At 41.5% G+C, this 15,668-nt stretch overlaps 1 protein-coding gene across 3 annotated transcripts in view; it reads left to right on the top strand.

Moving 5' to 3' along the window:
* The window catches only part of f5 (coagulation factor V), an 18,947-nt gene extending 3,857 nt beyond the window's left edge, over positions 1-15,090 (top strand). Inside the window, exons 3-25 of one of the 3 annotated variants that reach the window (XM_062061660.1) lie at positions 704-826; positions 3,858-4,070; positions 4,154-4,321; positions 6,551-6,772; positions 6,843-7,008; positions 7,092-7,272; positions 7,492-7,588; positions 7,664-7,869; positions 8,013-8,160; positions 8,237-8,449; positions 8,524-10,027; positions 10,091-10,259; positions 10,338-10,574; positions 10,642-10,855; positions 10,937-11,116; positions 11,188-11,304; positions 11,378-11,449; positions 11,517-11,602; positions 11,676-11,831; positions 11,899-12,043; positions 12,106-12,257; positions 12,330-12,512; positions 12,584-15,088. In XM_062061660.1, the coding sequence (XP_061917644.1) occupies positions 704-826; positions 3,858-4,070; positions 4,154-4,321; positions 6,551-6,772; positions 6,843-7,008; positions 7,092-7,272; positions 7,492-7,588; positions 7,664-7,869; positions 8,013-8,160; positions 8,237-8,449; positions 8,524-10,027; positions 10,091-10,259; positions 10,338-10,574; positions 10,642-10,855; positions 10,937-11,116; positions 11,188-11,304; positions 11,378-11,449; positions 11,517-11,602; positions 11,676-11,831; positions 11,899-12,043; positions 12,106-12,257; positions 12,330-12,512; positions 12,584-12,730 (5,099 nt within the window). In that variant the 3' untranslated portion in view covers positions 12,731-15,088. Of the gene's footprint in view, positions 1-703; positions 827-3,857; positions 4,071-4,153; positions 4,322-6,550; positions 6,773-6,842; positions 7,009-7,091; positions 7,273-7,491; positions 7,870-8,012; positions 8,161-8,236; positions 8,450-8,523; positions 10,028-10,090; positions 10,260-10,337; positions 10,575-10,641; positions 10,856-10,936; positions 11,117-11,187; positions 11,323-11,377; positions 11,450-11,475; positions 11,603-11,675; positions 11,832-11,898; positions 12,044-12,105; positions 12,258-12,329; positions 12,513-12,583 lie in introns of those variants that run through there. The other 2 variants (XM_062061659.1, XR_009827591.1) reach the window with 2 other exon arrangements.
* The last annotated feature ends 578 nt before the right edge of the window (positions 15,091-15,668 follow it).

The following is a 15,668-nucleotide window of genomic DNA, read 5'->3' as shown; positions in this document are numbered from 1 at the left end:
TTACTAATTTTCATTAATTACTAGTTTCTATGTAACTGTTTTTATATTGTTTTACTTTCTTTTTTATTCAAGACAATGTTTTTAATTTATTTATCTTATTTTATTTTATTAATTTTTTTTAAAAAAAAGACCTTATCTTCACCATACCTGGTTGTCCAAATTAGGCATAATAATGTGTTAATTCCACGACTGCATACATCGGTTGATATCGGTATCGGTTGATATCGGTATCCGTAATTAAAGAGTTGGACAATATCGGATATCGGCAAAAAGCCATTATCGGACATCCCTAACTTTGACCACTGTGTAAGTAAAACTACTCACGGCAGAGCAATACTGTCATCTAGTGGTATTTTATTGCCATTACAAAAAATACCCAATTTGCATCCCGTAATATGTGTTTGGCTTTCGAAATGTAATTTTTCAGAACATTTTTGGTTGAAAATTCTTCAGGGGCGCACGGTGACCAAGATTTAAAAAAAAACGTAGAACGTTTGGAAAATAAAAATATACAGTAACTCTCCAGGGGGTTGCAAATGAGGAGCATTCCACATATTCCCACGAGTAGCACCAAAGGGTGATACCTAATTTTCAGGACTACTTTTTTTTCTGCTGAGTCAACAACAATTCCACTGGGGGGGGAAAAAAAACAGTCGTGAGTTATGTTCCGTGCGGCCATGTTTGTTTTTTCCGATGCCTGCAGGTCTACTTGGACCGACTTTGAGAGGCGAGGAGGGCGACACCATTGTCGTCACTTTCAGAAACATGGCTACACAACCGTGCAGCCTCCACCCACACGGCATCGCTTACGGGAAGCAGTCTGAGGGTGAGTTCATGTCAAGTTCCGCCACCTCCAATGTGTGTGTGTGTGTGTGTGTGGGTGCACTTGTCTCACCATCCTTGTGTGGACATACACTTGATAAACCACCCTTTCTGTGAGGATCTTTGGACTTGTGAGGACATTTGCCTGGTCCTCACAACTACAAAAGTAAACTTTTTTTTTTTTACTTTGTGTGTTTTGCATTCTGAAGTGAGGTTGCAACTAGGGATGTCCGATAAATGCTTTAAAATGTAATATCGGAAATTATCGGTATCGTTTTTTTTATTATCGGTATCGTTTTTTTTTTTTTTTTTTTTTTAATTAAATCAACATAAAAAACACAAGATACACTTACAATTAAAACCATTCAAAACCATGAGACAAGCCAACACTATAAGATCAAAAAGTCAAAATTATGAGATAAAAAGTCAAAACCATGAGACAAAAAGTCAGAACCATGAGATAAACAGTCAAAACCATGAGATAAAAAGTCAAAACTATGAGATAAAAAGTCAAAACCATGAGACAAAAAGTCAAAATCATGAGACAAAAAGTCAAAACTATGACCGATATTATCGGCCGATAAATGCGTTAAAATGTAATATCGGAAATTATCGGTATCGTTTTTTTTATTATCAGTATCGTTTTTTTGTTTTGTTTTTATTAAATCCACATAAAAAACACAAGATACACTTACAATTAGTGCACTAACCCAAAAAACCTCCCTCCCCCATTTACACTCATTCACACAAAAGGGTTGTTTCTTTCTGTTATTAATATTCTGCTTCCTACATTATATATCAATATATATCAATACAGTCTGCAAGGGATACAGTCCGTAAGCACACATGATTGTGCGTGCTGCTGCTCCACTAATAGTACTAACCTTTAACAGTTAATTTTACTCATTTTCATTCATTACTAGTTTCTATGTAACTGTTTTTATAATGTTTTACTTTCTTTTTTATTCAAGAAAATGTTTTTAATTTATTTATCTTATTTTATTAATTTTTTTAAAAAGTACCTTATCTTCACCATACCTGGTTGTCCAAATTAGGCATAATAATGTGTTAATTCCACGACTGCATATATCGGTTGATATCGGTATCGGTTGATATCGGTATCGGTAATTAAAGAGTTGGACAATATCGGAATATTGGATATCGGCAAAAAGCCATTATCTGACATCCCTAGTTGCAACTCTCTACTCCCATCTAGGGCTAGATGTATATTTTTTCATCATTCTAGCTATAGTGGAAAGGGGGGCCCTCACAACCCACTAACCAAACGTGGGTCCACACAAAGTAGGCAAGACATGTATGTGTGTGTGTGTGTGTGTGTGTGTGCGCGCGCCAGCCTGATCAGCACCACAAACAACGTTGTTTGTCTTCTTTTAAAATATTAACTAGGGTAGGCAGACGACTAAACTACACCGTACTGAAGTCCAACGCCACGAGGGAGCCTTAGACAAGTGCACTTATTTACCGCATATGGGCTTGTATCTAAGATCTGCGATATAAGCTGCGATAGAAGAAGTCCTGCATGGCGTTTACTTGTGCAAAGCTGGACAGCCAGTTCACATCTAAATGTCCTCCGATAAAAACTTCTCTTCTGTTTTAGTGAAATCATTTGCAAAAGGTAAACATGTTAGGCCAGGGGTGTCCAAACTTTTTCCACTGAGGGCCCCGCACTCAAAAGTCAAAGCAAGCGGGGGCCATTTTGGTATTTTTTATTTTAAAAACCAATACAATATATGTATAAAAAATATATATTTAGGCCTCCACTCAGGCTTGATACCGGGGACTCCAAAGGGTTTAGGTTCCAAAAATTTTTTTAAAATGTCATTATTTAGTATTATTATTATTATTATTATTCAAAGTTTAAATATCTAGATCAACATTAGGTATATCTGTCAATATAACGTTTTTTTTTAATATATATATACACCACTGTTCAAAAGTTTGGGGTCACCAAACAATTTTGTGGAATAGCCTTCATTTCTAAGAACAAGAATAGACTGTCGAGTTTCAGGTGAAAGTTCTCTTTTTCTGGCCATTTTGAGCGTTTAATTGACCCCACAAATGTGATGCTCCAGAAACTCAATCTGCTCAAATAAGGTCAGTTTTGTAGCTTCTGTAACAAGCTAAAGTGTTTTCAGATGTGTGAACATGATTGAACAAGGGTTTTCTAATCATCAATTAGCCTTCTGAGCCAATGAGCAAACACATAGTACCATTAGAACACTGGAGTGATAGTTGCTGGAAATGGGCCTCTACACGCCTATGAAGATATTGCACCAAAAACCAGACATTTGCAGCTAGAATAGTCATTTACCACATTAGCAATGTATAGAGTGTATTTCTTTAAAGTTAAGACTAGTTTAAAGTTATCTTCATTGAAAAGTACAGTGCTTTTCCTTCAAAAATAAGGACATTTCAATCTGACCCCAAACTTTTGAACGGTAGTGTATGTTTTTTTACTGGTGCACAAAATGAACTGTGCATGAACATCACCTTTTTCAAAGAACAAAACCAACACAGTGCATAAACTCACAACAAATTACACGCCAGCAAATCAGTGTGACTTCTGCTGTTGCCGTATCCGTAATACGCCGATAGGGAGAAGTTTGTTTTTATTTACACGAGTCGGGTGTGTCTTGACCTCCGCGGCGGAGGCTCCGTCGAACCCCTGAGGCTGACTCACCGAACCCCTAGGGTTCGATCGAACCCAGGTTAAGAACCACTGACTTAGAGACAGTGTGAGTCTATTCCACACAGTTAATGATAAAAAGTTAGTGTTTTTCATACCCACCATCGTTCTTTGGCTGTACTTTTCTAACATTTCACACCACAAAATATTGTAATAATAGTACATTGCTGATATCGTATCTGATCTATTACGGCTAATACTCAAGGCACCAATGTCGGTATCAGAAGTGGAAAAAGTTGTATTGGGACACCCCTAAATAAAACCGAAGTACCATTCTACTAAGACAACAATGCAGGGGTGGGACCTTGACCACCGTGTGTTGTCGCAGGAGCACACTACTTCGACAACACGTCTCAAAAAGAAAAGGAGGACGACGTGGTGAGGCCCAACAGAGAGCACGTGTACAACTGGGAGGTGACGCCGGAGGTCTCGCCCAAACCGGACGACCCCGCCTGCCTCACCTACTCGTACGTCTCTCACAAAAACGTGGTGGAGGACTTCAACGCGGGCCTCGTCGGCACTTTGTTGGTCTGCAAGCACGGTAAGACCACATCTCCTTTGCAAGGAAAAGAACGTCGAGCAAATGAAGGACCACAATGTCCTTTACTGTGGCCTTCCTCGCAGGCAGCTTGGACGAGACTGGAAAGCAGTCTGGCGTAAACCAGGAGCTGGTCTTCCTCTTTGGAGTCTTTGACGAGAGAAAGAGCATCCATAAGCCCTCGTCTTTCTACGACGACTCAGAACACCACCTCCACTACACCATAAATGGATACACGAAGGGGGCGCTGCCTGGTAAGTCAGTTGTGACGTCACAAGAAGGGAACTTAAAGATGGAACTCCAGCGCCCCTGAGTGGCATCAGTCGCACACTACCATGACTGAGGTTGGTAGAACTATGGCTGCAGTATCATCCATCCATTTATACCGCTTGTCCCTTTTTGGGCCATGGGGGGGGGGAGGGGCTGGGCTTGGGCAGAAGGCGGGGAACACCTCATCGTAAACTGCCAACTAAAGTCGGACTTACACAGAATGGTCACTAGGGGTGTGGGAAAAAATCGATTCGAATTCGAATCGCGATTCTCACGTTGTGCGATTCAGAATCGATTCTCATTTTTTAAAAATCAATAAAAAATTGTAAATGTATTTATTTATTTATTTTAGTTTTTTTTTATTTTTTTATTTTTTTTTAAATGAATCAATCCAACAAAACAATACACAGCAATACCATAACAATGCAATCCAATTCCAAAAGCAAACCCGACCCAGCAACACTCAGAACTGCAATAAACAGAGCAATTGAGAGGAGGCACAAACACGACACAGAACAATCCAAAAGTAGTGAAACAAAAATGAATATTATCAACAACAGTATCAATATTAGTTACAATTTCAACATAGCAGTGATTAAAGATCCCTCATTGACATTATCATCGGACTTTTCTAAAAAAAAGATTGAAAAAAGAACAATAGTGTGACAGTGGCTTACACTTGCATCGCATCTCATAAGCTTGACAACACACTGTGTCCAATATTTTCACAAAGATAAAAAATAAGTCATATTTTTGGTTTATTTAATAGTTCAAACAAATTGACATTATTGCAATCAGTTGATAAAACATTGTCCTTTACAATTATAAAAGCTTTTTACAAAAATCTACTACTCTGCTTGCATGTCAGCAGACTGGGGTAGATCCTGCTGAAATCTATGTATTCCATGAATAGAGAATCCTTTTGAATCGGGAAAATATCGTTTTTGAATCGAGAATTGCGTTGAATCGAAAAAAAATCGATTTTGAATCGAACCGTGACCCCAAGAATCGATATTGAATCGAATCGTGGGACACCGAAAGATTCGCAGCCCTAATGGTCACCCCTGTCAACAGACCTCTAACAGTAATATGTGGTCCTAGAGCCGGTTTATTAGCACCAAATGCCAAGGTCCTCAAACTCTTGCTTTTAGAGTTGTTTTCATTAGGGAAAAAACGCTCGGTTGGTAGAGTGGCCTTGCCAGCAACTGGAGGGTTCCAGGTTCGATCCCCGCTTCCGCCATCCTAGTCACTGCCGTTGTGTCCTTGGGCAAGACACTTTACCCACCTGCTCCCAGTGCCACCCACACTGGTTTAAATGTAACTTAGATATTGGGTTTCACTATGTAAAAGCGCTTTGAGTCACTAGAGAAAAGCGCTATATAAAAATAATTCACTTCACAATTCACACTTTCCTTATGAACATAATAATAATAATACATTTTATTTGTAAAAAGCACTTTACATTGCGTAAACAACCTCAAAGTGCTACAGTGTATTAAAAAAATAAAAATAAAAATAAAAAGATAATAAAAAAATAAATAAAAATAAAAACTAGAACAGCCAAATAGCTAAAACTAGTATGCATATATCTAAAAAAAAAAAAGGCTTTTTTAAAAATAAGTTTTTTTTTTAAAAGCATCCACAGTCTGTGGTGCCCTCAGGCGGTCAGGGAGAGCCTTCCACAGCAGAAAGCCCGGTCTCCCACATAATATCGCCTTTGTCTTCAGGCTAACTTAGCATGACGTTGCTATTAAAATGTGAGCGCAATGTTGTCTGTCTATCTGTGTTGGCCCTGCGATGAGGTGGCGACTTGTCCAGGGTGTACCCCGCCTTCCGCCCGAATGCAGCCGAGATAGGCTCCAGCATCCCCCGTGATCCCGAAAGGGACGAGCGGTAGAAAATGGATGGATGGATGTTACTATTGTAGCTCACATAGCTATGCTAGTGTTGCTAAAGCACTCCTTATTGTTACGTTGTTGCGGGTGATTTTTGGACAAGTGCAGACTTAAAGTGTTCATGTAAAACTGGATAAAGTACACAATAGGGCTTCTCTGCCGTCGACAAACACGGCTCATTAGCATTAGGGGCTACACACAACACGGTGTGTTCCTAGCATCAAGACTTGTGGTGTGAAAAATACACGAGCGATTCATGACATTCTGAAGACTTGCGTACGGACAAGAAAAGTGAAGTGGCCTCTGTTTCCTGCGCAGGTTTGAGCGTGTGTGCGTATTCCTCCATTAGCCTTCACCTGCTGGGCATGAGCTCCGAGCCCGAGCTGTTCTCGGTGCACATGAACGGGCAAGTGCTGCAGCATATGGGCCACAAGGTGTCAGCGTTGGGCCTCATCAGCGGCTCCTCCGCCACCGCCAGCATGGTGTCGGTGCACACCGGGCGCTGGATGTTGTCGTCGCACGTGGTCAAGCACATTGAAGGTAAGCGCACACACTCAACTCTGTATCGGAACAACTTAACTAACGAAGCGGACGGGGATAACATCGACAGTGGGCATGCACGCCTTTGTGGACGTGAAGCAATGTGAAGCTTTCAAAGCACCCCAGCGGAGGATGACCCTGCAGCAAAGACGTGAGAGCAAGGAGTGGAAATACTACATCGCAGCTGAGGAGGTTTTCTGGGACTATGCACCCAAAATGCCGGCGCACATTGATGAGTAAAACCTTTACTGAAACAAACCGATAAAAATGTAATGTCATACGTACTCTGGATATAATCCTCTTGATATTTATTCTGTAGGAGCTACAAGTCCCAGTACCTGAGACAGTCGTCTACACGCATCGGTAGGAAGTACAAGAAGGTGGTGTACACGCTGTACAATGACGAGTCCTTCACGGAGCGCAATGAGAACAAACTGAAGAAAAAGGAGCTCGGGATCTTGGGCCCGGTGATCAGAGCGCAAATCCGAGACGTTATCAAGGTGAGATAAAACTCCTTACCGAAAAAACATGAGCAGGGATGGCGTGTGGGTTATGGGACGATCAGGCAAAGAAATCATTGAAGTCAGACCAAGTCAACCGTTCCAAAATAAATCTGGTTAGGTTGTGGTGACAAACCGGTCTAACCCCGCCCGACCACAGACCATTGGCTTTACAGCTTTGGAGTATCTCTTTGAAGCACTAAAACTATCCTTTGCCAGATTGTGTTTAAGAACATGGCCTCCAGGCCATACAGCATCTATCCACACGGACTGACAATCAAAAAGTCACAGGAGGGGGTGAACTACCCCGAAGGAGGTACAGTGTGCCTCTTGTCTCCATTCACAACAGGAAACTCTGGAAACTATAAGCACATTCCTGCATGGTTTCCAGGCAACCACTCACACGCTGTCCAACCGGGCAACACACACACATACGAGTGGCGGGTGGTGGAGGAGGATGAGCCTCTGAAGGGAGATCCCAGGTGTCTGACGCGGATATACCACAGTGCTGTGGACACGCCGCGAGACATCGCCTCAGGTCTGATCGGACCCCTCCTCATCTGCAAGAGTCAGTCGCTGAATGTCAGGAACGTGCAGGTAAAACAGAATGTGTAGGATTCGCTGTCCACCCAAAGTCCGAAGATGTTCAAGGTTTAGGTGCACATGTGCAGTCTAATTGGTTTTCTCCGAGAACCATGTCGTGCCCAGCGATCTAATCCAGATCTGGTCACATTCGACAGGTAAAAGCAGACAAGGAGCAGCAAGCCATGTTTGCTGTGTTTGACGAAAACAAGAGCTGGTACCTGGATGATAACATTCGTGGATTTTGCGATCCTTCCCGAGTCAACAAGGCAGACCCTGGCTTTTACAAGTCCAATGTCATGCATAGTACGTCAAGGGGTAATTTAACTGGATGCTGTGTACTGTTACTAATGACTAATGCTTGTGATAACCCTCCCAACAGCAATAAATGGCTACGTGTACGAGAGTGGGCCACTCTTGGGCTTCTGCAATGGTGATGTTGCAAAGTGGCATGTGACCAGTGTCGGGGCGCAGGACTACATTCAGACAGCGACAGCCTACGGGCACACATTTGAACTGAACAAGCGCAAGGAGGACATCCTCAGCCTCTATCCCATGACAGGGGAAACCATTACGATGAACATGGAAAACATTGGTCTGTCAGTTGTTTCAAGAGATCTTTGTAAATATTGTGAGGACATCCAACTTATTGTGTGTATTTTCTACCAGGTGTTTGGCTTATGGTGTCGCTAAATTCCCACGAGACAACTAAAGGAATGCGCTTAAAGTTTCAGGATGTCGGGTGCTTCCGTGACCACCACTATGAGTACGACGACGATGGGCCGGAAAAAAAGTTTGATTCGTGGAAGCCTCTAAGCTTAGACGAAATCAAGAAAAAGGAGGCGGAAAAGGAAAAGCAGAGGCTTCAAATGTCAACGCATGCTGCGGAGGAAACCGATCACTACACTGAGTTGATGGCAAATGAATTAGGACTCAGAACGCTGACGAATAAACTCAAGGAGTTCGAGGGGAGTGTGGAGAAGCTAGACTTGTCTTTCCTGGACTATGATGCCATTGATGTGTTAGACGGAAAAGTCAGGAATGCAACATTGATGACTAATAGCACGAAAAACACAATAGATGATAGTCCCAGTTTTGATAATGAAACTGCCTCTAAGAGTGACGAGACAACACTTAACAACGCTATAGCATCGTTAAATTACGCAAACGGATCCACGGGGTCGTATAATCTGACAGTACCTTCCCACCCAGATACACAGTCGAACCATTCATCGTCTAATACAACTGTTAATCATATTAGGAGACTGGACCTTAAAAACAGGACCATGTCTGATGTTGTCCTAAGAGACAACGCAGCTACTGTTGATGAGGATGGACCTCAGATGTACTTATCTAAAGTTCTGAACCCACCAGACGATTTAATCTCGAAAAATATCAAGGTGAATTCAACCCAATCCCATTCATCAAAGAATGTAACCCAGGAGACCTTTCTAGATCAGTCAAATGCTACATCTTTTTTTTTCAACGGGACTCAGATCTTAGGTAATCCGGCACTCTCCGGTGGCCTTCAGAACAGCTTCGAGAAATTAGGTGATTCGGAAAGCACCGAGGAAGTGTTTATATACCTCGAACAAAACCACACGGAGGTGATTAAAACCACAAGTGTAAAGACAAAGAGTCATAACTGGACCTACGACGGAACTCACCAAAAGGTACAAATGCCGCTTCCAGACCATATGGTGAAGTACGTGCAGGAACAAACAACCCCAGCACCCAAAAAGATCCGGAGGGTCGTATTCCGACAGAAGCCTCTTAAAGGCCTGGGCATAAAAGCAAGAAGGAGGAAAAAATATAACCCTCTAGTGACAAATGGTTTACCATTCTCTCCTCGTGGATTGAACCCTATCCTGAGCCCACGAGGGTCACGGCCAATGGAGGCAGTTTCGGAAGAGGAGGAGCTGTTGAACAAGCCTATCGTCATCGGTGTGCCGCGTCCTGATTTCAGCGACTATGAGCTTTACGTTCCGAGAGACGAGTCTCATCTTTCAGATATAGATGATTCTAAAGGAGATGAATATGAGTTTGTGAACTACAAAGACCCTTATATAGACATCCAGCAGATTGACGACTTCACGCAATCAGGCCCAAATGTCAAGATGTACTTCATCGCTGCAGAGGAGGTTGAGTGGGACTATGGTGGTTCTGGACAGAAGTAAGCTTCAAACTTCATTTGTAGTGTTTCAATTCTACTCTAAATTGGAATGTCTTGCAACAGGAGGCAAGAAAGATCTCAGCTAAGCAGCCGGCACACAAAGTTCAAGAAGGTGGTATTCCGAGGTTACCTGGATGGGCTCTTCAGAATACCTGAAATCCGAGGCGAGAAGGAAGAGCATCTTGGTATCCTGGGGCCTGTCATCAAAGCGGAGTATGGACAAAGCATCATGGTAAGAAGAAGTTAAACAGCATATGCATTTTTTCTAATATGATGCGATGTTTTTAAAAATGCATCGTTCTGTACGCAGGTGGTGTTCAGAAACAAAGCCAATCGACCGTTCTCTTTACACCCAAATGGGGTTTCCTATACCAAGCAGACAGAAGGTCTGTCCTATGAGGATTCCTCCACGGCATCATATAAAGGCGACAATGAGGTTCAACCGAATAGCACCTTCACATATATCTGGAAAGTCCCTCGAAAAGCTGCCCATACACCAGATGAGCCTCACTGTCGGACATGGACGTACTATTCCGGTGTTAATCCTGTGAGTACTTCGCATTCATTGAGTAATAGAGCATTTGGAGGGTGTTACTTCAAGTACTTTCTTTTAGGAGAAGGATATCCACTCTGGCTTGATTGGGCCTTTACTAGTATGTCCAAAGGGAACTTTAAACAACATGACGGACACGAGTGAGTTCACACTGCTCTTCATGACTTTTGACGAGTCGCAGAGCTGGTACTACGAGACGAATAGCGAGACCGTGCAGCGGGTAAACCGGAGGAGATATCAGGACCCTAATGTCAAAGAGGACCTAAAGTTTCATTGTAATCAGTGCACATCTACCCATTGTTTTGGACATAAAATGTAAAAAAATAACGGGATGGACTACTTCAATGTTTTCATAGCCATCAACGGCATCATACATAATCTCAAGGGTCTGAGGATGTACACCAAGCAGCTCGTCCGCTGGCACCTCATCAACATGGGATCTCCCAAAGACTTCCAAAGCATCCACTTCCACGGACAGACGTTCCTCCACCAGCAGGCTACAAGCAACAGACATGGCGTCTTTCCACTCCTTCCTGGTACATTTTTTTCCTCGCGAAGCATGTGCGTCTTCAAGTTGAAAGCTAACTTGCTAATTTGCTGCATCTAGGAAGCTTTGCTACCTTAGAGATGTACCCGTCCAAGCCTGGCCTATGGCAGCTGGAGACGGAAATTGGCATCAACCAGCAAAGGGGGATGCAAACGCTTTTCTTAGTTCTCGATAATGGTACTAACTCGTCTGCTGGTATGCTGTTTCCTTTTAGTAGAAAGTGACACGGTTCTTGTGTGTGTTCCCCAAGACTGCTACCGCCCTCTGGGCCTGGAATCAGGCAGTGTGAAAGACGTACAGATCACCGCCAACATCACTCGAGGTAACCGTTGCTCCGCATGTCTGCAGGCAAACCAACAAAGATAATGACCGCATCTCCATCATTGAAGGCTACTGGGAGCCACACCTTGCCCGACTGAACAATAAAGGCAAATACAATGCATGGAGCACAGACCAGAACAATTGCTTTATTCAGGTACCTCTGCAATGATCCACGTGTCTTACATGTCATGTAAGCTATACTTACCTATGCTTCCTGCTGGGTACAGGTGGACTTTCAGCGGCCGGTTGTGATCAGCCAGGTGGCCACACAAGGAGCCAAGCAGCTCTTCCACTCGCAGTTTGTGACCAATTACAGCATCTCCTACAGCAACGACCGCAGGAGGTGGAGCGTCTATAAGGGCGAGAGCAAATACCCGGTGAAGGTCGGAAGGACTTTGATCACTTACCCTGCAGGAGAGACGTGATGTCATTAAACTGTTGTATCGCCAGGTGTTTGCTGGGAACCAGGAGGCCTACCAGACGACGACAAACACCCTTTTCCCACCTGTGATCGCACGGTTCATTAGGCTCCACCCCCTCCAGTGGTACAACGCGGCCACGGTCCGCATGGAGTATTACGGCTGCGAGCTGGACGGTAAGACATGAACGCAAGAAGGTTGAAGTGAATGCGACATTCATCTTTGTTGTCGTCGTAAGGCTGCTCTGTGCCTCTGGGGATGGAGAACGGACTTATCGAGGACCAAAGTATCACGGCCAGCTCCACGTCCTCCAACTGGTACCTGGGACTGTGGTTGCCCTCGTATGCGCGCCTCAACAAACAGGGCACCGTCAACGCGTGGCAAGCTAAGGTAAAGGACGTCCAAATACTGCAACCACAAACGGTGAAACCTGCTCTATGCGCCTGATTCCTGTTCCTGTAGTACAAAGACATGAAGCAGTGGCTTCAGGTGGAGCTGCCAGAAGTCAAGAAGATCACAGGCATCATCACGCAAGGAGCCAAGTCTCTGGGGAAGGAGATGTATGTCACCTTCTACGTGCTCCAGTACAGTGATGACGGAATCCGATGGAATGACTATTCCGAAGACCAGGAGCAACTGCCGAGGGTAGGCCACTCTGGAAACATCTTTCCTCGTGGGATTCTTACATGGGTTTCCGATTCTTCGCCCCAAATCAGATCTTCCGCGGGAACGACGACAACAATGAGCACGTGAAGAATTTCATCTACCCGCCCATTTTTTCCCGTTTTATCCGAATCGTTCCCAGAAACTGGAAGGGCTCCATCACAATGCGGGTGGAGCTGTTGGGATGCGACTTTGAGTGACGACTACACCCACGGGTCACTTCATTAGGTACACCTCCGCGATCAAATGCAGATGCGGGTGACAACAATGACTGACACTGGCAGAACAATGGAGTCCGAGCTGGGAACCAAAACAGTAAACGCATGGACAGTGTCGCATTCACACGTGCTTGTAACTTCAGATTGGACAAAAATTATTTTTTATTTTAACTTAACACCCCCCACCCCCGTGTTGAAGGCAATGATCGTTATATACGTCTCACCAGACGCTAGGCCAGGGGTCACCAACCTTTTTGAAACCAAGAGCTACTTCTTGGGTACTGATTAATGTGAAGGGCTACCAGTTTGATACACACTTAAATAAATTGCCAGAAATAGCCAATTTGCTCAATTTACCATTAACTCTATGTTATTATTAATAATTAATGATATTTACACTTAATTGAACGGTTTAAAAGAGGAGAAAACACGGAAAAAAATGACAATTAAATTTTGAAACATAGTTTATCTTCAATTTCGACTCTTTAAAATCCAAAATTCAACCGAAAAAAAGAAGAGAAAAACTAGCTAATTCGAATCTTTTTGAAAAAATTTAAAAAATAATTTATGGAACATCAATAGTCATTTTTCCTGAATAAGATTAATTTTAAAATTTTGATGACATGTTTTAAATAGGTTAAAATCTAATCTACACTTTGTTAGAATATATAACAAATTGGACCTAGCTATATTTCTAACAAAGACAAATCATTATTTACAAACATTTTAAAAGAAATTCAAAAGACTTTGAAATAAGATTTAAATTTGATTTTACAGATTTCTTAGATTTGCCAGAATAATTTTTTTGAATTTTAATCATAATAAGTTTGAAGAAATATTTCAGAAATATTCTTTGTCGAAAAAACAGAAACTAAAATGAAGAATTAAATTAAAATTGATTTATTATTCTTTACAATTAAAAAAAAATGTACTTGAACATTGATTTAAATTGTCAGGAAAGAATAGGAAGGAATTTAAAAGGTAAAAAGGTATATGTGTTTAAAAATCCTAAAATCCTTTTTAATGTTGTATTTTTTCTCTAAAATTGTCTTTCTGAAATTTATAAGAAGCAAAGTAAAAAAATTAATTAATTTATTTAAACAAGTGAAGACCAAGTCTTTAAAATATTTTCTTGGATTTTCAAATTCTATTTGAGTTTTGTCTCTCTTAGAATTAAAAATGTCGAGCAAAGCGAGACCAGCTTGCTGGTAAATAAATAAAATTTAAAAAATAGAGGCAGTTCACTGGTAAGTGCTGCTATTTGAGCTATTTTTAGAACAGGCCAGCGGGCGACTCATCTGGTCCTTACGGGCGACCTGGTGCCCGCGGGCACCGCGTTGGTGACCCCTGCGCTAGATCAACGTAATTGTTATTATTGCACATTTACGATATTGTCCCCAATTGTTACAGTTCCGTTGCACAAGTTATTGCGGGATATCTGTAAAACTTAAAAAACAGTTATTTCATTTTAGTGTTGAATGACTTTCATGGTATATTCTGTATTCATATAAACAAAAATGTTTGCATATGCTTGATGTGGCTACGTTGTGGTCGTCTACGACACTGTGCTTCCGGTTATCTTTGTAAAGGCAACATTTTTGTTGAATGGGTGTCTTTTCTCAGGAAATGATAAAAATGATAGTCAAAGATCATTTGTTATGACAGGATGTTGTTTTAAGGACAAACTGCAAAAATTATAGTGAAAGATCCACTATTGTGACAAGACTTGTTTTAAGGACAAATCGTAACATGATAGTCATAGATCCTCTCTTATGACAAGAGGTTGTTTTGAAGAAAAACTGTAAAAAAATATAGCCAAAGATTGTGTCACTGAGATAGGCTCCAGCGACCCGACCCCGAAAGGGACAAGCGGTAGAAAATGGATGGATTGTGTATTCTGACGGGATGTTACTTTTAAGGACCAACTGTAAAAATGATAGTCAAAGATCCTCACTGGATGTTGTTTTAAGGACAAACTGTAAAAATGATAGCCAAAGAGTGTGTATCCTGACAGGATGTTATTTTGAAGGACAATCTGTAAAACTGATAGTCAAAGATCCACTAATATGACAAGAGTTGTCTTAAGGACAAACTGTAAAAATGATATCCAAAGATTGTGTATTCTGACAGGATGTGGTATTTAAGGACCAACTGTAAAAATGATATTCAAAGTCCTCACAGGATGTTGTTTTAAGGACAATCTGTAAAAATGATCGTCAAATATCCTCTTTTATGACAATAGGTTGTTTTAAGGACAAACTGTAAAAATGATAGCCAAAATTGTGTATTCTAATAGTCTAGGATCCTCTATTACAACAAGAGAGTGTTTTTAAGGACACGCTGTAAACATGATAGTCAAAGATCCTCTGTCATAACAAGAGAGTCAAAGATCCTCTGTCATAACAAGAGAGTGTTTTAAGGACACACTGTAAAAAATGATAGTCAAAGATCCTCACAGGATGTTGTTTTAAGGACAATCTGTAAAAATGATAGTCAAAGATCCACTAATATGACAAGAGTTGTCTTAAGGACAAACTGTAAAAATGATATCCAAAGATTGTGTATTCTGACAGGATGTGGTATTTAAGGACCAACTGTAAAAATGATATTCAAAGTCCTCACAGGATGTTGTTTTAAGGACAATCTGTAAAAATGATCGTCAAAGATCCTCTTTTATGAAAATAGGTTGTTTTAAGGACAAACTGTAAAAATGATAGCCAAAATTGTGTATTCTAATAGTCTAGGATCCTCTATTACAACAAGAGAGTGTTTTTAAGGACACGCTGTAAACATGATAGTCAAAGATCCTCTGTCATAACGAGAGAGTGTTTTAAGGACACACTGTAAAAATTATAGCCAAAGATTGTGTATCCTGACAGGATGTTATTTTGAAAGACAATCTGTAAAACTGATAGTCAAA

The sequence above is a fragment of the Entelurus aequoreus genome, linkage group LG10, assembly GCF_033978785.1.
Source record: "Entelurus aequoreus isolate RoL-2023_Sb linkage group LG10, RoL_Eaeq_v1.1, whole genome shotgun sequence".
Classification (NCBI taxonomy): Eukaryota; Metazoa; Chordata; class Actinopteri; order Syngnathiformes; family Syngnathidae; genus Entelurus; species Entelurus aequoreus.
The sequence above is the reverse complement of the archived record's forward strand: the minus strand, read 5'-3'. Positions and strand labels throughout refer to the sequence as shown.